The 27388-nt window shown below is 60.1% G+C and overlaps 1 protein-coding gene across 1 annotated transcript in view; it reads right to left on the minus strand.

Moving 5' to 3' along the window:
- LOC148594950 (uncharacterized) overlaps window positions 1-25785 on the minus strand; it is a 63616-nt gene extending 37831 nt beyond the window's left edge. Inside the window, exons 1-6 of the mRNA XM_088523299.1 lie at window positions 25708-25785; window positions 24701-24829; window positions 22983-24596; window positions 22464-22812; window positions 22058-22097; window positions 19153-19234 (exon numbers count right to left, since the gene is read on the minus strand). Of these exons, the coding sequence (XP_088379425.1) occupies window positions 19153-19234; window positions 22058-22097; window positions 22464-22812; window positions 22983-24596; window positions 24701-24829; window positions 25708-25785 (2292 nt within the window). The remainder of the gene's footprint in view (window positions 1-19152; window positions 19235-22057; window positions 22098-22463; window positions 22813-22982; window positions 24597-24700; window positions 24830-25707) is intronic.
- Between the last annotated feature and the right edge of the window lie 1603 nt (window positions 25786-27388).

Raw genomic sequence — 27388 nt, forward strand, 5'->3', positions numbered from 1 at the left:
CGCGTCCCTGCACTGTCCCCGACCAAGGTGACGCACCTGCAGCACGAGGAGGCAGCGCAGACAGCCCGGCCACTTGGCACGGCGGGTGCCCAGCAGCAGGCGCCGCAGGAAACAAGGCAACAGGGGGCTGTGCCCCCCTGTGCACCCACCACCACCACCACCACCGCCTGGAGCACCTCTGTCCTGCGCTGGCAGCTCTGGGGCAACGAGGGCACCACTCAGGACATGCAGGGGCCTGAGATGACCCCTGCCCTGAGATGCAAAATCCCCCCAACTCCACAGATCCCTTCTTGCTTCCTCGACAGGGACCCCCAAGCCCTCTTGGGAACCCAGTTTCCTCCCTTTCTCCTGCACTCCAAAATCCCTCATCCAATCAGGGACCCCAAATACCACTTTAGGGCTCCCAAATTCCTCCTGCAACCCCAATTTCCCCACACCTCAGAAGCCAAGGACCCCAACTCAACGCATACCCCCCCCTCTATCCCAAACCCCAGCCTTGGCTGCCAGGCAGCCTCCACCCCAGCTTGCCCCTTACCTGGCTGATGTCAGCTCCTCTTGGCTGCTTTTCACTTGGGTCTTCAACTTTTCGGGGATTCCTCCAGAATCCATGAGCTTTTTATCGTCCTCCTCCTGCAGCCTGTGCAGGGAAAGGTCACTGGGGGGGTTAGGGCAGTCAGTTGGGGCACCCCAATATGGGGGGGAAATTACGCATCCCCATCTGGGGAGAAAAGGGAGCTGGGGGCACCCAAACCTGGGGTGGTGAGTCCAGAATACCCCAATATTATGAGTGAAATTCTCTAGGGCACCCCAATATTGTTTGTTTGTTTGTTTTGAGGGAGAAATATTGGGTAGGGTCTCAAAAAACTAGGAGCGACTCCAATATGTGGGGGGGGGGAATTTGAGGCACCCACATACTTGGCAAAAGGGTCAGGGCACCCCAACTTTTGAGTGAAGGCAGCTGGGAGCATCCCCAATACTGGGGGATTCCAGGGGACCCCAATACTGGCAGCCAGGGGTATGCTACGAAGTTCCTTTGGAAAGTAGGTTATAAGCACTGTAGAGTAGTTGATGGGCCAATGCTCTTCAACCAAAGGCTGAAGGGTTGGTATAAATACCCAACCAGGGTTTAGTATTTATATAACCTTCACACATCTTAACCCACCAATCCTGGAGCGTCAGCATCCCAGTGACCAATGCTGGATCTCCTCTGCTTCACCAGCAGTTCCTCATTCCTAGTTTTGCAGTGTTCAACACGTTACCTTCATGAACCTTTTATCCTATATATTCCCACACCCTAAGTCTTATGTGAATTCTATGCCCCTGTCCCCTCGAGGTCCTGCTGTGTTCCTAATGTCCTGCATTCTTCATGCCACTCATGTCCTCAGTTCTCTATGTTTCCCTCCCCTGCCCTCTGTATCCCTAATCCCACATGCCCCCTGTGTCCCTGATCCCATCTGTGCCCAATCTCCCATGTGTCCCTCATCCCCATGTGTCCACCCAATATCCAGTGGCCTCCAACGCCTTGTGTCCCCCCGCGTCCCTGCACTGTCCCCGACCAAGGTGACGCACCTGCAGCACGAGGAGGCAGCGCAGACAGTCCGGCCACTCGGCACGGCGGGTGCCCAGCAGCAGCCGCCGCAGGAAACAAGGCAACAGGGGGCTGTGCCCCCCTGTGCACCCACCACCACCACCTCCACCGCCTGGGGCACCTCTGTCCTGCGCTGGAAGCTCTGGGGCAACGAGGGCACCACTCAGGACATGCAGGGGACGCTTGGGGTCCCCTTTGGGCCCAGAGCAGGGTCACGGGGGAACCCAGCGGTTCTCATGTTGGGTTGGGAGTGGGCACCCAAAGTGGCTCCCACTGTGTGCAGGGGGGTACCATGTTGGGGGGGACGCACTGGGGATCCCATGGAGCGTTGGAGCATGTTGGGGTGGGTGGGGTCACCCAATGGGGTCATGGGGACCATGGGCACCCAAAACATGGCACAGGGGGGACCTGGGGACCACGACCGCCCCAACGATGACATGGAGGGGACATGGGCAACATGGGCACCCCAGGCCTGGCACAGAGGAGACACAGAAACTACTGAGGGTGACTGGAGCAATCCTGAGGACCCAGCGGTGACACTCACTGGTGCTGGATGCAGGTGAGGACGTCCGAGAGCTCGGCCTGCAGCTTGACAGCAGCCACCAGTGGCTTCTTCTGCTCCTGCAGCAGTTCCCCAACAAGCCGGGGACAGACAGGGGTGGTTGTGCAGAGGGGTCAGCACGTGCCCGGCAGGGTCCCCGTGTCCCCCCGCTCCCAGCAGGACCAGGGGCTGCCCCGACGCTCACCTGGCCCTGCCGCTCGGCTGTCTCTACCACAACGATGCTCTCGGGAAGGGCTGTCTCACACCCAGAGCGGCTTGAGCTGCTCAGGGAGCACCTGGTGGGAGCCCTGTGGGGGCCCCAACATGCTCAGCATCCGTGGGGGCACCCAGGGAGGTGGGGACAACCGGGAAGCCAGCGCTGGTGGCTCCCAGGGTGTCCCCACACTGTGCCCACACTGGTGTCACCACCCCAGGGACCACCATAGTGCCCACGGCAGGGACGGGGGAAATTCGGGCTGTCCCTGTCTTGTCACCGACCCACTGCCCCCATCCCTGCTGTGACGTCCTGCATCCCTGGCGTGTCTCCTTCCCCGGCAAGTTACTGAATGTCCTGCATGTCTCTAACTTGCCATGTATCCTTGATGCACCATATGTCCACCCAACGCTTCATATGTCCCCCGATGTTCTCTGTGACCCACCAATGTCCCACATGTCCCTGATACTCCATGCGTCCCCAATGCCCCATGTCCCCCCTGTCTCCCATGTGTCCCTAATGTCTTGTGTCCCTAATGCTCCACATGTCCCTCATGCTCTGGCTGTCCCCTGATGTCCTGTGTCCCCCTGATTCCCCATGTGTCTGCCCATGCTCTGGGTGTCCCTAATGTGCTATGGACCTGGTGGCAAACGTGTTCCCAAGCTCCGTTTGGCCCCAAATATCCTGTGAACCCCTGATGTTCTCTCCCCCTTATGGCCCATTTGCCCCACATCATCCTTGTGCACCCAGTGTCTCATGTGTTCCTTATGACCCAAATTCTCCCCATTTCCTATGTATCCCTAATATGCTCTGTGCCTCATGTCCTCCATATCCCCAATGCTCTGTACATCCCATCATGGCCTCTGTCCTGACAATGCTCCATGTGTCCACACGTGTCTTGTGTCCTCTTATGTCCCGTACTCTCCATTAGCTCTTGTGTCTCTCAATGCCCTGCATGTTCCCAGATCTCCTATGTCTCCTCCTGTTCCCCATGTTTCTCCAATGCCCTATGTGTCTCCAAGGCTTGTGTGCCTTCTATGCCCTTGTCCCCTCGATGTCCTGATGTGTTACTAATGTCCTGCACTCTTCATGCCACGCATGTCCCCAGTTCTCTAGGTTTCCCTCCCTGCCCTCTGTCTCCCTGATCCCACATGTCCCCAGTCCCGTCTGTGTCCCTGACCATGTGCTCCCAATCTCCCATGTGTCCCTCATGCCCCAGGTGTCCACCCAATACCCCGTGGCCCCCAATGCCTTGTGTCCCCCCGCGTCCCTGCACTGTCCCCGACCAAGGTGACGCACCTGCAGCACGAGGAGGCAGCGCAGACAGCCCGGCCACTCGGCACGGCGGGTGGGCAGCAGCAGCTGCCGCCACGGGAAACAAGGCAACAGGGGGCTGTGCCCCCCTGTGCACCCACCACCACCACCTCCACCGCCTGGAGCACCTCTGTCCTGCGCTGGCAGCTCTGGGGCAACGAGGGCACCACTCAGGACACGCAGGGGCCTGAGATGACCCCTGTCCTGAGATGCAAAATCCCCCCAACCCCACAGATCCCTTCTTGCTTCCTCGACAGGGACCCCCAAGCCCTCTTGGGAACCCAGTTTCCTCCCTTTCTCCTGCACTCCAAAATCCCTCATCCACTCAGGGACCCCAAATCCCACTTCAGGGACCACAAATTTCTCCTGTAACCCCAATGTCCCCACACCTCAGGAGCCAAGGACCCCAACTCAACCCATAACCCCCCCTCTACCCCAAACCCCAGCCTAGGTTGCCAGGCAGCCTCCACCCCAGCTTGCCCCTTACCTGGCTGATGTCAGCTCCTCTTGGCTGCTTTTCACTTGGGTCTTCAACTTTTCGGGGATTCCTCCAGAATCCATGAGCTTTTTATGGTCCTCCTCCTGCAGCCTGTGCAGGGAAAGGTCACTGGGGGGGTTAGGGCAGTCAGTTGGGACACCCCAATATGGGGGGGAAATTACGCATCCCCATCTGGGGAGAAAAGGGAGCTGGGGGCACCCAACCTGGGGTGGTGAGTCCAGAATACCCCAATATTATGGGTGAAATTCTCTAGGGCACCCCAATATTGTTTGTTTGTTTGTTTTGAGGGAGAAATATTGGGTAGGGTCTCAAAAAACTAGGAGCGACTCCAATATGTGGGGGGGGGGAATTTGAGGCACCCACATACTTGGCAAAAGGGTCAGGGCACCCCAACTTTTGAGTGAAGGCAGCTGGGAGCATCCCCAATACTGGGGGATTCCAGGGGACCCCAATACTGGCAGCCAGGGGTATGCTACGAAGTTCCTTTGGAAAGTAGGTTATAAGCACTGTAGAGTAATTGATGGGCCAATGGTCTTCAGCCAAAGGCTGAAGGGTTGGTATAAATACCCAACCAGGGTTGAGTATTTATATAACCTTCACACATCTTAACCCACCAATCCTGGAGCGTCAGCATCCCAGTGACCAATGCTGGATCTCCTCTGCTTCACCAGCAGTTCCTCAGTCCTAGCTTTGCAGTGTTCAACACGTTACCTTCATGAACCTTTTATCTTATATATTCCCACACCCAAAGTCTTATGTGAATTCTATGCCCCTGTCCCCTCGAGGTCCTGCTGTGTTCCTAATGTCCTGCGTTCTTCATGCCACGCATGTCCCCAGTTCTCTAGGTTTCCCTCCCTGCCCTCTGTCTCCCTGATCCCACATGTCCCCAGTCCCCTCTGTGTCCCTGATCCCATCTGTGCCCAATATCCCATGTGTCCCTCATGCCCCATGTGTCCACCCAATATCCCGTGGCCCCCAATGCCTTGTGTCCCCCCGCGTCCCTGCACTGTCCCCGACCAAGGTGACGCACCTGCAGCACGAGGAGGCAGCGCAGACAGCCCGGCCACTCTGCACGGCGGGTGCCCAGCAGCAGCCGCCGCAGGAAACAAGGCAACAGGGGGCTGTGCCCCCCTGTGCACCCACCACCACCACCTCCACCGCCTGGGGCACCTCTGTCCTGCGCTGGAAGCTCTGGGGCAACGAGGGCACCACTCAGGACATGCAGGGGACGCTCGGGGTCCCCTTTGGGCCCAGAGCAGGGTCACCGGGGAACCCAGCGGTTCTCATGTTGGGTTGGGAGTGGGCACCCAAAGTGGCTCCCACTGTGTGCAGGGGGTTACCAGGTTGGGGGGGACGCACTGGGGATCCCATGGAGTGTTGGGGCATGTTGGGGTGGGTGGGGTCACCCAATGGGGTCATGGGGACCATGGGCACCCAAAACATGGCACAGGGGGGACCTGGGGACCATGAGCACCCCAACGATGACATGGAGGGGACATGGGCAACATGGGCACCCCAGGCCTGGCACAGAGGAGACACAGAAACTACTGAGGGTGACTGGAGCAATCCTGAGGACCCAGCGGTGACACTCACTGGTGCTGGATGTGGGTGAGGACGTCCGAGAGCTCGGCCTGCAGCTTGACAGCAGCCACCAGTGGCTTCTTCTGCTCCTGCAGCAGTTCCCCAACAAGCCGGGGACAGACAGGGGTGGTTGTGCAGAGGGGTCAGCACGTGCCCGGCAGGGTCCCCGTGTCCCCCCGCTCCCAGCAGGACCAGGGGCTGCCCCGACGCTCACCTGGCCCTGCCGCTCGGCCGTCTCTACCACAACGATGCTCTCGGGAAGGGCTGTCTCACACCCAGAGCTGCTTGAGCTGCTCAGGGAGCACCTGGCGGGAGCCCTGTGGGGGCCCCAACATGCTCAGCATCCGTGGGGGCACCCAGGGAGGTGGGGACAACCGGGAAGCCAGCGCTGGTGGCTCCCAGGGTGTCCCCACACTGTGCCCACACCGGTGTCACCACCCCAGGGACCACCATAGTGCCAACGGCTGGGACAGGGGAAATTCGGGCTGTCCCTGTCTTGTTACAGACCCACTGCCCCCATCCCTGCTGTGACGTCCTGCATCCCTGGCGTGTCTCCTTCCCCGGCAAGTTACTGAATGTCCTGCATGTCTCTAACTTGCCATGTATCCTTGATGCACCATATGTCCACCCAACGCTTCATATGTCCCCCGATGTTCTCTGTGACCCACCAATGTCCCAAATGTCCCTGATACTGCATGCGTCCCCAGTGCCCCATGTCCCCCCTATCTCCCATGTGTCCCTAATGTCCTGTGTCCCTAATGCTCCACATGTCCCTCATGCTCTGGCTGTCCCCTTATGTCCTGTGTCTCCCTGATTCCCCATGTGTCTGCCCATGCTCTGGGTGTCCCTAATGTGCTATGTACCTGGTGGCAAACGTGTTCCCAAGCTCCGTTTGGCCCCAAATATCCTGTGAACCCCTGATGTTCTCTCCCCCTGATGGCCCATTTGCCTCACATCATCCTTGTGCACCCAGTGTCTCATGTGTTCCTTATGACCCAAATTCTCCCCATCTCCTATGTATCCCTAATATGGTCTGTGCCTCATGTCCTCCATATCCCCAATGCTCTGTACATCCCATCATGGCCTCTGTCCTGACAATGCTCCATGTGTCCACACATGTCTTGTGTCCTCTTATGTCCCGTACTCTCCATTAGCTCTTGTGTCTCTCAATGCTCTGCATGTTCCCAGATCTCCTATGTCTCCTCCTGTTCCCCATGTTTCTCCAATGCCCTATGTGTCCCCAAAGGCTTGTGTGCCTTCTATGCCCTTGTCCCCTCGAGGTTCTGATGTGTTACTAATGTCCTGCACTCTTCATGACACGCATGTCCCCAGTTCTCTAGGTTTCCCTCCCTGCCCTCTGTCTCCCTGATCCCACATGTCCCCAGTCCCCTCTGTGTCCCTGACCATGTGCTCCCAATCTCCCATGTGTCCCTCATGCCCCAGATGTCCACCCAATATCCCGTGGCCCCCAATGCCTTGTGTCCCCCCGCGTCCCTGCACTGTCCCCGACCAAGGTGACGCACCTGCAGCACGAGGAGGCAGCGCAGACAGCCCGGCCACTCGGCACGGCGGGTGCCCAGCAGCAGCCGCCGCAGGAAACAAGGCAACAGGGGGCTGTGCCCCCCTGTGCACCCACCACCACCACCTCCACCGCCTGGAGCACCTCTGTCCTGCGCTGGCAGCTCTGGGGCAATGAGGGCACCACTCAGGACATGCAGGGGCCTGAGATGACCCCTGTCCTGAGATGCAAAATCCCTCCAACTCCACAGTTCCCTTCTTGCTTCCTCGACAGGGACCCCCAAGCCCTCTTGGGAACCCAGTTTCCCCCCTTTCTCCTGCACTCCAAAATCCCTCATCCATTCGGGGACCTCAAATCCCACTTTAGGGACCCCAAATTTCTCCTGCAACCCCAATGTCCCCACACCTCAGGGGCCAAGGACCCAACTCAACCCATAACTCCCCCTCTACCCCAAACCCCAGCCTCGGTTGCCTGGCAGCCTCCACCCCAGCTTGCCCCTTACCTGGCTCCTCTTGGCTGCTTTTCACTTGGGTCTTCAACTTTTTGGGGATTCCTCCAGAATCCATGAGCTTTTTATGGTCCTTCTCCTGCAGCCTGTGCAGGGAAAGGTCATTGGGGGGGTTAGGGCAGTCAGTTGGGGCACCCCAATATGGGGGGGAAATTACGCATCCCCATTTGGGGAGAAAAGGGAGCTGGGGGCACCCAAAGCTGGGGTGGTTAGTCGAGAATACCCAAATATTATGGGTGAAATTCTCTAGGGCACCCCAATATTGTTTGTTTGTTTGTTTTGAGGGAGAAATATTGGGTAGGGTCTCAAAAAACTAGGAGCGACTCCAATATGTGGGGGGGGGGGGAATTTGGGGCACCCACATACTTGGCAAAAGGGTCAGGGCACCCCAACTTTTGAAAGAAGGCAGCTGGGAGCATCCCCAATACTGGGGGATTCCAGGGGACCCCAATACTGGCAGCCAGGGGTATGCTACGAAGTTCCTTTGGAAAGTAGGTTATAAGCACTGTAGAGTAATTGATGGGCCAATGGTCTTCAGCCAAAGGCTGAAGGGTTGGTATAAATACCCAACCAGGTTTGAGTATTTATATAACCTTCACACAACTTAACCCACCAATCCTGGAGCGTCAGCATCCCAGTGACCAATCCTGGATCTCCTCTGCTTCACCAGCAGTTCCTCAGTCCTAGTTTTGCAATCTTCAACAGGTTCCCTTCATGAACCTTTTATCCTATATATTCCCACACCCAAAGTCTTATGTGAATTCTATGCCCCTGTCCCCTCGAGGTCCTGATGTGTTCCTAATGTCCTGCACTCTTCATGCCACGCATGTCCCCAGTTCTCTAGGTTTCCCTCCCTGCCCTCTGTCTCCCTGATCCCATATGTCCCCAGTCCCCTCTGTGTCCCTGACCATGTGCTCCCAATCTCCCATGTATTCCTCATCCCCCAGGTGTCCACCCAATATCCCGTGGCCCCCAATGCCTTGTGTCCCCCCGCGTCCCTGCACTGTCCCCGACCAAGGTGACGCACCTGCAGCACGAGGAGGCAGCGCAGACAGCCCGGCCACTCGGCACGGCGGGTGCCCAGCAGCAGCCGCCGCAGGAAACAAGGCAACAGGGGGCTGTGCCCCCCTGTGCACCCACCACCACCACCTCCACCGCCTGGGGCACCTCTGTCCTGCGCTGGCAGCTCTGGGGCAACGAGGGCACCACTCAGGACACGCAGGGGACGCTTGGGGTCCCCTTTGGGCCCAGAGCAGGGTCACCGGGGAACCCAGCGGTTCTCATGTTGGGTTGGGAGTGGGCACCCAAAGTGGCTCCCACTGTGTGCAGGGGGGTACCAGGTTGGGGGGGACCCACTGGGGATCCCATGGAGCGTTGGGGCATGTTGGGGTGGGTGGGGTCACCCAATGGGGTCATGGGGACCATGGGCACCCAAAACATGGCACAGGGGGGACATGGGGAACACGACCGCCCCAACGATGACATGGAGGGGACATGGGCAATATGAGCACGCCAGGCCTGGCACAGAGGAGACACAGAAACTACTGAGGGTGACTGGAGTAATCCTGGGGATCCAGCGGTGACACTCACTGGTGCTGGATGCGGGTGAGGACGTCCGAGAGCTCGGCCTGCACCTTGACAGCAGCCACCAGTGGCTTCTTCTGCTCCTGCAGCAGTTCCCCAACAAGCTGGGGACAGACAGGGGTGGTTGTGCAGAGGGGTCAGCACGTGCCCGGCAGGGTCCCCATGTCCCCCCACCCCCAGCAGGACCCGGGGGTGCCCCGACGCTCACCTGGCCCTGCCGCTCGGCCGTCTCTACCACAACAATGCTCTCGGGAAGGGCTGTCTCACACCCAGAGCGGATTGAGCTGCTCAGGGAGCACCTGGCGGGAGCCCTGTGGGTGCCCCAACACGCTCAGCATCCGCAGGGGCACCCAGGGAGGTGGGGACAACCGGGAAGCCAGTGCTGGTGGCTCCCAGGGTGTCCCCACACTGTGCCCACACCGGTGTCACCACCCCAGGGACCACCATAGTGCCCATGGCTGGGACAGGGGAAATTCGGGCTGTCCCTGTCTTGTCACCGACCCACTGCCCCGATCCCTGCTGTGACGTCCTGCATCCCTGGCGTTTCTCCTTCCCCGGCAAGTTACTGAATGTCCTGCATGTCTCTAACTTGCCATGTATCCTTGATGCACCATATGTCCACCCAAAGCTTCATAGGTCCCCCGATGTTCTCTGTGACCCACCAATGTCCCAAATGTCCCTGATACTCCATGCGTCCCCAGTGCCCCATGTCCCCCCTATCTCCCATGTGTCCCTAATGTCCTGTGTCCCTAATGCTCCACATGTCCCTCATGCTCTGGCTGTCCCCTGATGTCCTGTGTCTCCCTGATTCCCCATGTGTCTGTCCATGCTCTGGGTGTCCCTAATGTGCTATGTACCTGGTGGCAAACGTCTTCCCAAGCTCCGTTTGGCCCCAAATATCCTGTGAACCCCTGATGTTCTCTCCCCCTGATGGCCCATTTGCCTCACATCATCCTTGTGCACCCAGTGTCTCATGTGTTCCTTATGACCCAAATTCTCCCCATCTCCTATGTATCCCTAATATGCTCTGTGCCTCATGTCCTCCATATCCCCAATGCTCTGTACATCCCATCATGGCCTCTGTCCTGACAATGCTCCATGTGTCCACACGTGTCTTGTGTCCTCTTATGTCCCGTACTCTCCACTAGCTCTTGTGTCTCTCAATGCTCTGCATGTTCCCAGATCTCCTATGTCTCCTCCTGTTCCCCATGTTTCTCCAATGCAGTATGTGTCCCCAAAGGCTTGTGTGCCTTCTATGCCCTTGTCCCCTCGAGGTCCTGCTATGTTCCTAATGTCCTGCACTCTTCATGCCACGCATGTCCCCAGTTCTCTAGGTTTCCCTCCCTGCCCTCTATCTCCCTGATCCCACATGTCCCCTGTCCCCTCTGTGTCCCTGACCATGTGCTACCAATCTCCCATGTGTCCCTCATCCCCCAGGTGTCCACCCAATATCCCGTGGCCCCCAATGCCTTGTGTCCCCCCGCGTCCCTGCACTGTCCCCGACCAAGGTGACGCACCTGCAGCACGAGGAGGCAGCGCAGACAGCCCGGCCACTCGGCACGGCGGGTGCCCAGCAGCAGCCGCCGCAGGAAACAAGGCAACAGGGGGCTGTGCCCCCCTGTGCACCCACCACCACCACCTCCACCGCCTGGAGCACCTCTGTCCTGCGCTGGCAGCTCTGGGGCAATGAGGGCACCACTCAGGACACGCAGGGGCCTGAGATGACCCCTGTCCTGAGATGCAAAATCCCCCCAACCCCACAGATCCCTTCTTGCTTCCTCAACAGGGACCCCCAAGCCCTCTTGGGAACCCAGTTTCCCCCCTTTCTCCCGCACTCCAAAATCCCTCATCCACTCGGGGACCCCAAATCCCACTTTAGGGCTCCCAAATTCCTCCTGCAACCCCAATGTCCTCACACCTCAGGAGCCAAGGACCCCAACTCAACCCATATCCCCCCCTCTACCCCAAACCCCAGCCTCAGTTGCCAGGCACCCTCCACCCCAGCTTGCCCCTTACCTGGCTCCTCTTGGCTGCTTTTCACTTGGGTCTTCAACTTTTCGGGGATTCCTCCAGAATCCATGAGCTTTTTATGGTCCTTCTTCTGCAGCCTGTGCAGGGAAAGGTCATTGGGGGGGTTAGGGCAGTCAGTTGGGACACCCCAATATGGGGGGGGAAATTACGCATCCCCATTTGGGGAGAAAAGAGAGCTGGGGGCACCCAAACCTGGGGTGGTGAGTCCAGAATACCCCAATATTATGGGTGAAATTCTCTAGGGCACCCCAATATTGTTTGTTTGTTTGTTTTGAGGGAGAAATACTGGGTAGGGTCTCAAAACACTAGGAGCGACTCCAATATGTGGGGGGGGGGGGAAATTTGGGGCACCCACATACTTGGCAAAAGGGTCAGGGCACACCAACTTTTGAGTGAAGGCAGCTGGGAGCATCCCCAATACTGGGGGATTCCAGGTGACCCCAATACTGGCAGCCAGAGGTGCTTTGGGCACCCCAATGTTGGGGGGATCTGCGGCACCCCAATATTTTGGGTGAAGGGAGCTGTGGGCACCTGCACTACAGGGAGGGGTCTGGGAGATGTCGGGGGCACCTCAGTATTGGCCGTGCAAGTAGCTGGGGCCCAACAATACCTGGGCTGAAGGGAGTCTGGGGCACCCCCAATACTGGGGAGGGCTCTGGGACACCCCAATATCCAGTGTAAATGGAGCAGGAGGCAGATCCATATTTGGAGGAGCCTGGCAGAAGTTGGGGACACTCTAACACTAGGGGTGTACTGAGTTGGGGGGGATCACCGATGCTGGGGGGGTCTGTGGCACCCCACAACTGAGGGGAAAGGGACCTGGGGGGCACCCTCAAAACTGCAGGGCTCTGCAGTAACCCAGGACAGGGCTGAAAAGAGTTGAGGGAACCACCAGGGCTAGGGGGCTCTGGCAACAATATGGGGGTCTCTGGGGACTCCTAATATTAGGGATGAAGGTTTCTGGTGGCATCCCATTACAGAGGTGGCCCAGGGTAGCCCAAAATTGTGGATGAAGGGATTTGGGAGCAACCCAAACCTGAGTGGGAAGTGGAGCAATTCCCTCCCATATCAGGAGATGGAATCTGGGGAACTCCGTTATGGGAGGGTCTCACCCTTCTATTGGGTTAAAGGGAGCTGGGGGAACCCCGATACTGGGGGAGTCTGAGCTACCCCAATATGGGAGGAAGGCATTAGAGGGCAGCCCAGCACTTAGAAGATCCTGGGGCACCCCAGTACTGGGGGGAGGCAGATGGGAGGCACCTCAATAGTGAGGGGAGTCTGGGGTACGCCAGAATGTTGGATAAAGGGGAACCTCATACTGGGGGGGAGATGAGCATCCCGATATCCATATTAAAAGGTGCTGGGGGTCCTAGGGCACCCAATATTAGATGTGAAGGGATTGGGGCACCTCAGTATTGGGGACGAAGGGATTTGGGGTCACTGCAATCCTGGGGAGGAACTGGGACACCCCAATATTGGCTGAAAATGTAGCTTGGGGCACCCCAATCCTGGGCAGGGTCTGGGAAAGGTTGGGGGGAGCCAAATACTGTGGGGGTGAAGGGAGGTGGATTCACCCCAATACCAGGGGTATCTGGGAGAAGTTGGGGACACCTCAATATTGGGAGTAGAGGGAGCTGGGTGGTGTTTGGGACCATCTGCAGAGCCCCATTTTCCACAAGGAGCCTGGGGGCCCAGGGCCACCCATGGGTGCCTGGGGGGACACCCTACCTCACCCAACACTTTCAAATGTCTCAGCAAGGCCAACAATTTCTGCTTGATGTTGGGCTGCTGTTGCGGAGAGGGGGTAGGTCAGGGCAGAGGCAGGGGCAGCCTGGGGACCCAGCACCGCTGGGGACATCCTGGGGACAACTCTAGGACCTGGCACCCTGGCACATGGGGGAGCATCCTGGGTACTGCCCCCAGCTCCTCCTGCGGCACCCACAACACCCAAGGCTGCAGCAGGCCCCCCCGGGCACCCTGTCACCTCCACCCTGGAGAGGCACCTGCTCACCAGGGTCCAAGCAGAGCCTGGGAGCGTCCTCCTCCTCTTCTTCACTTTCTGCAGCTCCTCTTTCTTGTAGAAAAGGTCCTGGGGGACAGTGTGACAGGGTGGCACCATCAGGGGCACCTGTGGGTGCCGTGCAGGCAGTGGGACACCCGTCAAGCACCCACCTGCTGTGCAGAGCATCGTCGCTGCCCTCCTACTCCAAGTAGATGGTCTCCTCCTCTGAACAGTTGTCCAGGTCAGCAGAGTCATCTGGGGGCACCCAAGGGTGAGCACCTGGCTGGGCTGCCCACCCTGGGGATGCTCCCGTGCCCCTTTTCGGCGGGTGCTGCCCCTGCTGGGGGAGCTGCCCTGTGCCCTTGGCCATCCCCATTCCTTGCTCTTCCCCTCTGACTCCAGTGGTGTCAGCAGGGACTCGGGGCACTCGTGGGTGCCTTGGGGGCCTCACCTGGCATCCTGCTCTTGTCCTTGTTGTCCATGCGCCGCTTGACACTTCATCCGAAGCTCGGTGAGGGGCCCTGCCACGTTCTGCGCGAGCACCTGCAAACCTTGGGCGCTGGGCACCCAGGAGCTCCACGGTCGCCTCCGGCCTCCCGCATGCACCACAGACCTGGGTGTCTGCGAGCTCGCTGCTCGCTCTGGACACCCGCAGGCACCCGAGGACCCTGGCATCGGGGTGCCCCCCAGCAGGCGCCCACACGCACCCGAGGGCCCAGGCGTCCAGGCGCCCGCATGAACGCAAGGGCCCAGGCTTGCAGGTACCGGCCTGCAGGCACATTAGGGACAGGCACCCCCACGCACCCAGGTGCCCCGGCACCCACACGCACCCCAGCACCCAGGCACCGGGGCACCTGCCTGAGGGCACCCGAGGGACGCACGTGCTGGGGCAGCCGGCAGGCACCCGCCGGCACGTGGGCACCCAGGGGTGCAGGGCACTCAGGACACACGGCCCCGCAGGGACAATGTGGGCACCCCTGCCCTGAAGGCTGCAGGGGCTCGGGCACGAGCTCTGGGCATCCAGGCTGCACGGGGGAGGCTGTTGTGGGTGAAGGGGCCAGGGGAAGGGCGGCTGGAGGGTCCCGGGCGCCTGTGGCAGGAGGGATCGGGGGCTGTTGCGGGGAGCGAGGGGCGCTGGGGGCAGGAGCTGTGCGGGTGAAGGGTGCTGGGGTGAGGGCCAGGCGGGGAAGGGTCCTGGGCACCGGAGTCTGTGGGTGAAGGGGGCTGGGGGCAGCTCAAGGGGGAGGGGTCCTGGACGGGGGCTGGGAGGGAAGTGTCCTGGGGGTGGGGGGTCCTGGCAACGGGGCCCTGCCGCTCCTGGGGGGAGGATCAGGCTTAGGAAAGGGAACCCAAGGGTCAACGGTCCTGGGGGTGGGGGCACAAGGGGGATGGCTCATAGGGCCTATGGATCAACTGAGCAGATGTGGACCCCCTGGCTGAAGTGTTCAGGGGGTCGGGGCCCTACGGAAGAAGGGTCCATGGAGCCGGGACCCACGGGGAAAGTGGTTAGGAGGTGGGGGCCCATGGGGGAAGGGGCCGCGAGGTTGGGCTCCATGGCTAAAGGGTTCAGGGAAGCGGGGCCCATGGGTAAAGGGTCCAGGGAAGCGGGGTTCACGGGTAAAGGGTCTAGGGAAGCGGGGCCCATGGATAAAGGGTCCAGGGAAGCGGGGTTCACGGGTAAAGGGTCTAGGGAAGCGAGGTCCATGGGTAAAGGGTCCAGGGAAGCGGGGTTCACGGGTAAAGGGTCTAGGGAAGCGAGGTCCACGGATAAAGGGTCCGGGGAAGCGGGGTCCATGGATAAAGGGTCCAGGGAAGGGGGGTCCACGGGCAAAGTGTTCGGGATGTGGAGGTCCGTGAGTGAAGGGCCCAGGGTAGGGGGACCTACGGATGAAGGACCCAGGGGATGCGGGCCCATGGATGAAGTGTTCAGGGCCTGGGGCCCTATGAATAAAAGGTGGAGGGGCCTGGGGTCTTCTTGTGCTGTATGCACAAGGTGGGGGCCCATGGGGGAAGGGTCCAGAGGTTTGGGCCCTTTGGAAGGGTTCAGAGAACCGGGGCCCAGGGGTGAAGGCTTCAGGAGGCGGGGGTCTACGAATGAAGGGTTCAGGGAACTGGGGCCCAGGGGTGACGGGTTCCATAGGCGGGGGTCGATGGATAAAGGGACGTGGAGGTGGGAGCCCATGGTGGAAGAGTCCAGGTGATGGGGCCCTATGGGAGAAGCGTGCAGGGGATCGGGGCCCATGGGGAAAGTGCTCAGGAGGTGGGGGCTGACGGGGGAAGGGGCCGGGAGGTGGAGGCCCACGGGTGAAGGGTTCAGGGGACGGGACCCTTCCAAGGATGGGCGCAGGGAAGAAGGGTCCAGGGACAACGGGTTCGAGAGTTGGGGGTGTACGAATGAAGGGGTCAGGGAACCAGGGACCACGGACCATGGGTTCAGGGAAACGGGGCCCACGGGGGAAGTATTTGGGAGGTGGGGGCCCATGGGGTAAGGGTGCTGATGGGGGGGGACCCTTAGTGATGGGTACAGGAGTTTTGCGCCCGTGAGAATTGGGTCCTGTACGTTGGGGAATACAAGTTGTGGCCTCTGGGATCTGGGGTCCACGGGGGATGGTTACTGGGGGCGGGGGCCCACGGGTGAAGGGTCCAGGGCAGCGGGCACTACGGAAGGAGGACCCAGGGAAGCAGGACCCACGGGAGAAGGGTTGGACAGTTGGGGGCCCATGGGGAAAGGGGCCGGGAGGCGGGGGTCCACGAATGAATGGTCGAGGGGAACAGGGTCTTCGGGTAAAGCATCCTGCAGGTTGGGGCCTTCGGGTGAAGGGTTCAGGGGAGGGGACCCTTCCGAGGACGGGTGCCGGGAAGAAGGGTCCAGGGACGACGGGTTCGAGAGTTGGGGGTCTACGAATGAAGGGGTCAGGGAACCGAGGACCACGGGTGTTGCGTTCCATAGGTGGGGGTGGATGGATAAAGGGATGTGGAGGTGGGAACCCATGGGGGAAAGAGCCGGGTGATGGGGCCCTATAGGAGAAGGGTGCAGGGGACCAGGTCCCATGGGGAATGTTTTCTGGTGGTGGGGGTTGATGGGGGAAGGGGCCGGGAGGTGGGGGCCCACGGGTGAAGGGTTCAGGGAAACGGGGCCCACGGGGGAAGTGTTTGGGAGGTGGAGGCCCACGGGGTAAGGGTGCTGATGGGGGAGGACCCTTGGTGATGGGTGCTGTAGTTGTGCACCCGTGAGAATTGGGTCCTGCAGGTTGGGGAACACTGGCTGTGGGGTCTGGGATCTGGGGTCCACGGGGGATGGTTACTGGGGGCGGGGGCCCACGGGTGAAGGGTCCAGGGCAGCGGGCACTACGGAAGGAGGGCCCAGGTAAGCAAGGCCCATGGGTGAATGGTGTGACAGTTGGGAGCCCATGGGAGAAGGGGCCGGGAGGTGGGGGTCCAGAAATGAAGGGTGCCGGGTACCAGGGCCCACGGGTGATGGGTTGCATAGGTCGATGGGCTCCTGGGAGTGGGGGTCCATGTGTGATGTGGTCCTGGGGGGGCCGTCCCATGGATGAAGGGTCCCCTGGGCCTAGCCGTGGGACTGAAGGAGCCTGATGTTTCGAGCAGGCGGCTGAGGGATCCTGGGGACGTGTTCCCACGGGTGAATGTTCACTGGGACTTTGGCCTGGGGTGGGGGGTCTTGTGGGTGAGGGTTCTATAACGATACAGATGTAGTCGGGAGTTTTGGGGATGAAGGGGCCTGGGGTTGGGAGCCCGAGGTTGAGGTGCCCAGGTGGGACGTGTCCCTGAGTGGGGGGCCCTGGTGCTGAGGGCCCGAAGGTGACGGGTCCAGCTGGTTGGGACCCAGCAGGGAGGGCTCCTGGTGCTGGTGGCCCCAGAGCGAGGGCTCCTCGTGCTGGGACCCCCAGGGTGGCAGGTCCCGGTGGCAGCGCCCCAGGGGCACTGGGTGCCGGGGGCCGCAGGGCGAGGGGCGCCGCGCGCGGGGGCACCTGTGCGGGGGCTCGCGGGGCCGCGGGCCCCGTCTCCAGCTGCAGCTCCGGCGTGAGGGGGGCGCTGGGCCCCACGGCCCCCTCCAGCTCCTTGGAGCGCAGCACCCGCGGGGAGCCCTGTGCCGGGCTCGGTGTCACCAGGAGGCACCCAGCAGTGCAGGGGGGCAGGGCCCCCTTCCCCTTGGAGCCCCAGCCACTCCACGGAGTTTCCCTCCTGCCCCAGGAGCCCCTGGCAGCTCTCCAGACCCACTGGAACCCCCAGCTGCACCACAGGGCACTTATGGGATCCCCTCCAGACCCATGTCTGCACCCCAGGGCAACCACTGGAGCCCCAGGTGGCTTGGGACCCGCCTGCACCCTGGGGCACCCAGGGGACTCCACCAGATCCTTCGGGACCCCCTGTGCAGCACAAGGCACCTTTGCCCCCCTGCAGCCCTCTTGTCACCCCCAGGCCTGCACCCTGAGACACCCTTGTTGCCCTCCAGACCCACTGGGACCCCCCACCAGGTACCCTGGGACTCCCTTGCTCACCCAGACCCTTTGGGACTCCCCTGCTGCACCCTGGGGCACCCATGAAACCCCCAGAGACTCATCAGAACCCCCTGCCTGAACCTTGTGGCACTCATGGGACCACAACAAACCCCTTGGGATTCCCCTCTTGCACCACAGGGCACCTTTGGAACCCTCCCCCTGCTACAGATGCCTCGTAACCCCCTGCCTGCATCCTGGGCACCCTTGACCTGCCCCCCCTGCCCCACACACACCCACTGGGACCCACTCTAGCACCCTGGGCACCCTTGGAACCTCCCAGACACACTGACATCCCCCTGCCTGCATCCTGGGCCACCATTACCCATTGGGATCCCCATGTTGCACCATGGCAACCCCAGGCCCCTTGGAACCCCCATGTTGGACCCTGGGACACTCATGGGATCCCCAGATCCCTTGGAATCCCTGTATTATAAACCCGGGTACCCACGGGACACTGCTGACCCCTTGGGACACCCCAGCCTACACCCCGAGGCACCCATGGGCCCCCCAGACCCTTCGCGGCTCCCCTGTTGCACTCTGGGGCATCCTTGGGGCTCCCAGACCCCTTGGGTCCATCCTGCCCATGCTCTAGGGTACCACTGTGCCCCTCAAGACCTGTTGGGACCCCCTGTGTGCACCCTGGAGGACCTGTGGTCCCTTCGGACCCTTTGGGACCCCCCCGTTGCACCATAGGGAACCACTGAACCCCCACTCCCACCCCAGACCACTTGGGACACCCCTGTTGCACCCTGGGATCTCCCCAGACACATTTAAACCCCCATGTGGTACCCTGGGGCACCCACGGGACACCATCCCCCCAACTCATTGTGATGCCCATGTTGCACCCTTGGAATCCCCTTGGGACCCTCCTGCCTGCAGCCTGGGGCACCCCTGGGCCCCTCCAGGCCCCTCGGAATCCCCCTCTTGCACCATAGGGCGTCTTGGGAAGCCTCTGGAACCATTTCCCAACCCCTGCCTGCACCCCGGGACAGGACCCTTGTGCGCTTTGGACCCCGCAGTGCTCTGGGACCCTCACCAAAAGCCCCGATGATCCATCCCATTGGTACCCCCTCCCACCAGCTCTGTCCTGCGACAGCGATGGGACCCCCCAGACCTCAGGAGCCAGGGGCCCCTTTGGCACCTTCCCCACAGACCTCTTTGAGCCCCCCAGATCCCCTGGTGTCCCCCCCGGGGGAAGGAACCCTTCGGTCCTGGCTCTCCCACCCACGGGACCCCCTTGGGTCTCACCTGGGGCTCGCCAGTGGTGGCGTCGGGGTTCTTGGCCACTACACGCACAATCCGCAGCCTCTTCAGGAACGCTCTGAAGAACCTGGGAAGGATGGGGGGGCAGTCAAGGACAGAGCGGGGGCCCCGAAGCCTGGGCCCATTCCCATAATCCCAGCAGGAGACATGGCGACCCCGGGCAGGGTGCGCACGAGCACACGTGTGTGCTGCAAGCAGGTGTCATGGGCATGTGCACGAGCACCAGTGTGTCTCACACACGGGTGACGTGACGGTGATCACAGGCACCCACGTGTCCCACACACGGGTGACGTGACCATATGCATGAGAACACGTGTCCTGCACACGCAGGACGTGAGTGTGCTGATGAGCACACACGTGTCACAGGAGGCACTGGGGGGAAGGGGCACCCGGGGCGTTTGGCACTCAACACAGGGGGGTACCCGGCCCCAAGGGGGGGGCTCTGGGGGTGCCACGGGGGACGGCAGCACCCAGGGGGGCCCAGCGGGGCCGGCACCCGCGGGGCGGCTCCCGCCGCCGCTCACCTCGGCACGCAGCCGGCCGAGCTCCGCTTCCCCATGGTGGCTGCGCGCAGCTCCCGGGCCCCGCCGCCTGCCGCACGCTCCCGCACAGCCCAACGGCCGCTGCCCACAACAGCCGGCAACGGCCCCAGCCTCCGGCTGCGAGGCCGCAGGGCCCGGGCCGGCCCCTCGCGCCTCGGGCCGCCTCCAGCCGCCGCCTCCTGCAGCCCCGAGCGCCTCTGACCGCACAGGGATCGCGCAGGGATCGGTCGTGCGGGACTCGCGCCGCCCGCAGCCGCCGCCGCCCGCCGCGCGCCTCGCTGCGACCCCGGGGCCGCCGCCGCCTGCAGCCGCTGCTGCCCAACGGCCGCCTCACGCGCTGGCCCCGCCCACGGCACGCGCCGCCACGCCCCCAGCCTCCCGCCGCGCGCTCATTGGCTGCTTCTGCCGCTGCCCCGCCCACCTGCCAGCGGCGCTCAGTACCCGCCCCGCCCCTGGGCCCCGCCGCCGCCACCTGATTGGCTGCGGATTAATGAATATTCGATAACATCGGTAACAGTGGAGCCCAGCGCTGCGGCTGGTGCCAGCAGGGGACCATCCTCTGTGGGCTGGAAATGTCCCACTGCAGAAGCCTCTGCTCCTGCCACGTAAGAGGACAGGACACCTGCCCAGGAGCAGGAAGTTGGTTCGTTTCCTCCTGCTCCATGGACTCTTCACAGGGAGTTAATCCATGCACCAAATGCCCATGGAGAAGCTCCTGGGATGCAGCGCGATTCAGTTCCCTCCTCTGTGCTCCGCAAGTTCACAGGAGGTTTCCCCTTGACTAAATTTTATGTCTCTCTGCATAGGAGCTTCCTGTCTAAGCTGCCATCATAATCCACAGGGAGAGAGGGTGGCAGCTGGACACACACAGACACCTTTGGACTTTAGAAGGGACAGAGTGGTGGTGGGGTTGTGTTTCCATATGTTTCCTAAGTAAAGCAGGACAAGGCAATGGGCAGCCTTACGCCAGACTTAGCCTCCAGAAAAACATTAAGTTTGTGTCTTTCTTCTGAAGCTGGGGTCAACAGTACACCAATGCACCCAAGGGATTGCGGCAGGAAAGGGCCTCTGCTCTGCCTGTGCGCTCTGTGGGCTCCAGGGGAGGAGGTCAGAGGCCCAGCGTGGTCTTTCAGGGACCAAGGGCTGCATTCGGGGTTCATGTCCCTGGGAGCACTGCCACTGGAGGTGCAGAATGGACTCTGAATTGAACGCCTGGGGCTATCGCACAGGTGACAGTGCTGATGACAGATGCCCATCCTTGTGGAAGGGAACCTGAGGCTCCAGGAGAGCTCAGGGGAACCCCGGGGATGCCTAGGGGTGGCAGTGAGTGCAGTCTCACCAAACATGAGGCAGTCCATGGTAGAGTCCCCCAAAGACCATGCAGCAAATGCAGGCACGCCTGGGGAAAGGAGGGCTCGGCAGTCCCTGGAGAAGCAGCGGGGACCCAGGAGGCGCAGGGAAGGAGAACTGGAGAGTGATTCATGCACTCGCAGTGAAACACCACAGGCCAGCGCTAATGCACACCTGAAAACATCTCCTGCTCTTGCAAGAGCCCAGGGGTCACTCTGAGAACCATTCAAAAGCCTGGACACGTGCCAGCCGTGTTAGTTGTGAGCAGCCCTGTTTGGCTAGATCTGCTTCCCACCCCAGCCACCAAGGCCAGTGTGGAGTCAGGAGTCACCCATGGCCTTAGGGCCCCACAGACCCACTAGTTTTTTCATGGAGATTTTCTGACAACAACTGACAAGGGGAGAAAAACCTTCTGAGGGGTTTATTTGGAGCCGGCGATGGCTGTTTCCACCTAGGGCTTGTGTGGGCACATGGCTGCTATGGGGCACGATGCAGCAGCCTCTCTGTAGCCCCCAGGACACAGTGTCTGTCGCTCTGCGCCAGCCCCGCTCTCGGGGCCCTGCTGGGCTCTTTCACCTGCGCCGCTCCTCTCGCTGCCCCGCGATGCAGCGGCAGCAGAACACTCTGCGCAGAGCCCGAAGCGCCATCCTGAGCCGCGAGCGCCATTGCCGGGGAGCCGCGACGTCCGGGAGGGCAGCGATGCCTGCAGTGGGAAGCAGAGCTGTGGGCAACGGGCTGCACGGGCGCAGGGCTGAACCTGCCTGTCCCTGCCACCAAGGGCTTCCCGAGGGGCTGTGGCCTCAGCACAGCAGCCCCCGAGGGCTTCCTGCTGCCAGCCTCGGTGCTGCTCGCTGTCCCAGACAGACCTGCTGTCCCCAGAAGGGCTTTGCACGCGAGTACATACCTGGCTCAACATCTGCCGTGGGGCTGCAGGAGGATGATGACTTCTCCTCTTGGGGCTCCGAGGCCTCCTGCATGGACAGAGCAAGAACACGCACCCATCGGCCGTCGGCTGCAGCTGCTCAGGGTACCGGTGCCCTGGGGTGCACAGGGGAAAGGGTTTGGGGCTGGGGGAGGCTGCACCTCTGGCACTTGGAAATGGAGAGGACCCAGCATCTCTTCCACACCAGACATCAGCAAGGGTAAATGGCTGGAGGGGAAATCTGGGCACCATGGACAAGGGGGATCAATAGGATAGGGCAGCTCTGGGCATGCCCTCTGCAACCCTCTCACACAGCTCACATAGGAGCTCCCTGGGATCGTGGGGACAGGTGACACGCTCCATGCTTACCTGGGGAGCAGGGCCTGCAGCCAGGAGAGAAGCTGCTGTTGTTGCTTCCTGCAGCAGAGATTCCTCAGCTCCTCTGGGCACTGCTGGCTCAACAGAGGGGCTCTCCACCTCACCAGGTCCCTCACTGGTAGCCTCTGCTTGTTTGGTGTCGGGCAAGCAGGGCACCTTCTCCAGGTCCATCTCCCTTTCCGCAAACAGGCTGCGGAGGCTGGGTCTAATCCAGGCCAAGGAGCTACTTTCCTCCAACTCCTCCTCTGGCAGAAGCTCTTCCTCAGCATCCTCCTCATCATAGCTCTGCTCTCCTATTTCATCCAGGTCATTCCTGCATGTTCCAATGTTCTGCTTGGGGGCATGAGCATAGAGGCGCTCCAGCACCTCCCACTTGGTCTTGGCATCCTTGAGGAGCTCCACTTGCATGATCTCTGGTTTCCACAGGTTGTGGAAGGAGTTTCTGGCAAGGAGCTAGGAGAAAAGAGGCAGAATTTGTGAAGGGAACTTCTTTTCTCAACAGGAAAGGTCTCTTGGGGGATTTTCGGCAAGTGCTGGGACAACCCGGCTGTCACAGCGTGGCACCAGGGCCAGCCCCAGCACCGGGAGGGCTCCAATCTGGCCCAGCCCTCCCTTGCACTCACCTCCTTGGGTCTCACATTGAGGGATCCTGATGCTGACAGGGAGAAACGCTCCCCATGGCCCTCCTCTTCCTCACCATGGCTCTCCTGCAGGCTCTGCTCCTTCCTCAGGAAAGTGACTTCCCGGATCTGGGCCAAGCTCTGCCCCGTGCGGGCCAGGCAGCTCCTGTCGAGCTCCTCCAATGTCTCCGTCTTGATGCTGAGCACCCCCAGGTACTGCGCGGTGTTGTCTTCGTGCACACGCAGCGGCCTTCCTTGCACGTGGCAGGTGATGCCCACAGGCTGTTGTTTCGGGTCCTGCCGTGCCGGTGCTCCTTGTGGTGTCCCTGTACCACCATCCTTGCCTGGGGAAGCTGGTGTCCCAGCCCTGCTCACCTCCCTTTCTCCCCCTTGAGCGCAGGGATCCGGCCCTTCCTCAGCTGCAGGGGCTCTGCTTTGGTCACACTCCATGGTCTGGAGCAGCCACGAGCTTGCCTGTGTGCCTTGATCGACGGTGTGTGCCAAGGCATCAGGCTGTGCTGGCTGCTGGCTGGCTCCAGGGCTCGCGTCATCAGGACGGCTCAAGGGGGCAGACCCCAGCCCCACGCCTGCGTCCTCCAGACCCACAGCAGGTGGTGTGGGGCCATGTGGGACAGGCCCCTGGCTCTCACACCTCAGCTCCATGCCAGTTTCTCCATCAATGTCCTGAATGAGGCTGACAGGCTCAGGTGAGAAGGGCCATGGGGATTCCAGTGGGGCCATTTCACTGCAGCACCCGGCAGTGATGTCTTGTGCAGAGCTGGGTGGCACCACTGCAATGGAGGAGCTGCTGAGTCCAGCCTCCTCCGAAACACCTTCAGCTGCCATTGCACCCTGCTCAGGATCATCTGGGGCAGAAGAGGCCACTTCATCTTCAGGATTTGCCATGGCAGGCATTTGCTGTTCAGGAGGAATAGTCTGTGTTCCCGGGACAAAGGAGGAGCTTCCCGAGAGCTGCTGGCTTTTCAGGGAAAGATTTGTCCTCTCACGACCCCCTTGCAACATCCTGGCTTCTCCCACTGATGATGCTGAGGACTCAGGCCTAGATCGAGGCAGGAACTGCACATGCTCCTGAGTTTCCCGGATGAGAGCATGGGTCTCCCACTTGGGTCTTTGAAGTGGAGGCAAGGCCAGACACGATGCCTTTACCTTCTGCTCTTCCCTTCTCTTCCCTGAGTCCAGAGCCATCCCAGCACCAGGAACAGATGGGAAGCGTTCCCTGGCAGCAGCTTTGCTGGAATTTGCAGCCACCGTCTCCAATGCCTTGTTCATTCTCTCCAGGACTCTCCTGGCCACCTCTTCCTTGTCCAGGACAAAGGCCCTGCCTTTGGGAGAAGACCCGCAGGATGTTTCCAGAGCAGGCAGCTTGGTGTGACTTGCAGATCCTGCTGGTTTTACTGCAGAGTCCTCCAGGCCTCCCTCTGTCTGCCAAGCTGCCTTGGCTGGGAGAGGTGGGAAGCTGGGCACATCTGATGTCCCCGATCTTCTCCTGCCAGTCAGTGTCCTGCTGTATCCCAAAGTAGCCTTCTTTACAAGGCTGGAGCAGGGATGCAGGTCTTGCACTGTGCAGGAGACATCACTGGCCGTGTCCTCCACGACCTGCAATCGAAGCCCACCACAAAGACCAGGTTACTGGTGTCCTTTTCCCTCCCTCCATGCTTCCCAGGCAGATGCTTGGCTGTCACCACCGCTCAGCTCTGTACCTGTGCAATGCCGTGTTGCGAGCAGCGTGAGCCCTGAGGGCCGGGCAGTGGCAGCAGCCGGTCCCTTTGGTGGGATGAAGCTGGGGTCCGTCTGCGCTGCACTGCTGTGGGCAGCTCCTGCTGGCCCACCTATGGGGAGAAGGACGCCCGTGATGGGGGCACTTGTGTTCGTACGAGCAACTCCTAAGCACAGGAAACCCCAGCCTCGTGTCGAAGGCAACCTCCTGTCTGAGCACGATCCGGCTGTGCTTGGCCCAAACCTGCTCTCTGCCCTCAGCACAGAGCTCATGGGGTTCATGTGGGCCTTGGAGCATCCAGATCATGGAATCATTATATCTGGGAAAGATTTTCAAAACCATCAAGGCCAACTGTAAACCCTTCAGCACCATGCCTACTATACGTATCCCTAAGTGCCTCATCTACACGTTTCTTGGACACTGCCAGGAACGTTGATTCCACGACTTCCCTAGACAGCCTCTTCCAATGCTTTACAATTATTCCCATGTGGAAAGTTTTCCTAATATCTAACCAGTTCCTCTCCTGGTGCAACCTGAAGCCATTTCTTCTTTTCCTATCAGTATTTTAGAGATCAGCCTTGCCTCACTGCACCCTCCTTTCAGGTAGTTGTAGAGAGCCATAAGGACACCCGTGAGCCTCTCTTCTCCACACTAAATAACGCCAGCTCCCTCAGCCGCTCCTCATAAGGTCTGTGCTCCGGACCCTACACTAGCTTCGTTGCCCTTCTTTAGAAATACTCCAGCATCTCCACACTTTTCCCATGCCCAAATCTGAATACAGCATTTGAGGTGCGTCCTCACTGGCACCGAGTACAGGGGGAGAACGCAAGCCAGGCTGCTTTTTCCCAAGCCCAGGAATACATATCCCTCCCTCACTGGAGGAGCTCCTGCCCCCCTATCATGACCCAGGGCTCCTTCCTCACCATCCGCATGCTCTCTATGCGGGTCTTGTCCCTGCCTCCCACCTCCCCCTCCCCCTCCACCACTCACCTCACTCATGCTCTCTTGTGCACTGGAATTCCTTTCCGTGAATGAGGAGCAGGCTTTACCCTGCTGTTCCTTCTCCATGTCTAGGAACTTCTCTGAGGATCTCTCACACGGGCACCAAGAGGAGTTGCTCCCTGCTGGTTGCGCCGCTCTCCTCAGAGTGAAGACCCCAGCAGGGACACGGTCACCTTAGGGACTGCCCCATCACAGTGACCTGTGGGCACGATGTCACCCCCATCACAAAGCCCTGGGAGTCGCCATGGGGACACCAGGCACCACGTCATTTCCTCCTCTCCCCACCCCTGAGCAGGTCCCTGGGGCACAGGACGAGTTGTCCCCTCCACAGCTCTGCGCTCCACAGGCCTTGAAGATCCTGCCCCTCATCAGGCGCTCCATAGGAGACACCCACCATGAAGCCACCCTGTTGCTCTGCCCCCCATCCTCGCCCCTGTGCTCTCAATTGCCTCTTGGTTCACCCCAAGGCAGAGCTCCCTGCATCCCACTGCTCCCTCCCTGCGCTTCTCTTTCCCACATCACCTCGTGGCTATTCCTTGCCATCCCAGGCCGTCACTTCCTCACCCTTTTTGGAGTCCTCCTCCTCCCCGAGTTGCTCCCACTTTGAGGCTCTCCTCACCAGCGTGGCCACCTGCTCGACCATCAGGTCAGCACATGGGAACAGACACGTTTTACACCCCCTCAGCTCCATGTGGCGCCAACCCCCAACTGGCCACCACGAAAACACAAAACACTTGGGACTCTTGCACTTAGGTTCCTGACGTGGGCTTGTTTCCACCCACACTCATTTACCACTGGTGAACTTCCTGCCCTGTGGGTGCAGCATTGAGTGGCAAGAGTGGAGAAGGGAGTTAATACCATTTATTAATTGAAATAAATATGTAAAGAAATCGTTCTTGTCCCCATCTAGGCACCCTGCCTAGCTAAGAGACATGAGCTATCATCTTAACATGTAAGAAATCGTTATAGTTTTTATTGATATATACAGGGCTTTTAATGAGGTTCTACAAGTGGAAATGAGTGGGAAGAATACAGCAAGTGTTGGCGAACAGTTAAAGGAAGGGAAAAAAGGTAAAGCATGGGAAAATTACTAAAAGCATAGGGAAAAGTTCAAAGGTGTGGCAAATGAGCGCAAGAGTTGGAAAATAATAGATGGCAAATGTAAGCACTGGAAAAAAATGAAATGCCGGGAAGAAGTGCAAAAGCATTGGTGAAGTGTCAAGATCGTGGAAAATAGGAAAAAAACATGAGTAAGGAACAATAGCGTAGGAATATGGTCAAAAGTGTGGGAATGGTTACAGAAGTGGAAAGAGTATAAAGTGATGGGGGAAAAAAGGAAAGTGCAAAAAGAACACCAAGAGCTCGGTAATATCGAGAACACATGGGAAAAGAAGGAGAGGTTGGGTAAAAGACGAAAGGGTAGGAAAATCTTCACAAGTGTGGGAAAATGGTCACAAGCATAAAAGGGAATGTTTGTGAAAGAGAAGGAAAAAAAAAGCATGGGAAAATTATCAAAGCAGAGGAAAATGTGGGAAGAAGTGGCAAAGTGTAAGAGTACTAGTGAAAATGAATCTGTGGGGAGAATATCCAAAGCAGGAGAAAAATAGACTGTGTGTGAAGCCGTGCGGAAGGGTCCAGGGTCCCCCACATCTCCAGCGTGCCCTTGCCC

The sequence above is a fragment of the Tinamus guttatus genome, unplaced genomic scaffold (genome assembly GCF_059628265.1).
Source record: "Tinamus guttatus ecotype Peru unplaced genomic scaffold, ASM5962826v1 Tinamus_guttatus_pri_ptg000178l, whole genome shotgun sequence".
Lineage (NCBI taxonomy): Eukaryota > Metazoa > Chordata > Aves > Tinamiformes > Tinamidae > Tinamus > Tinamus guttatus.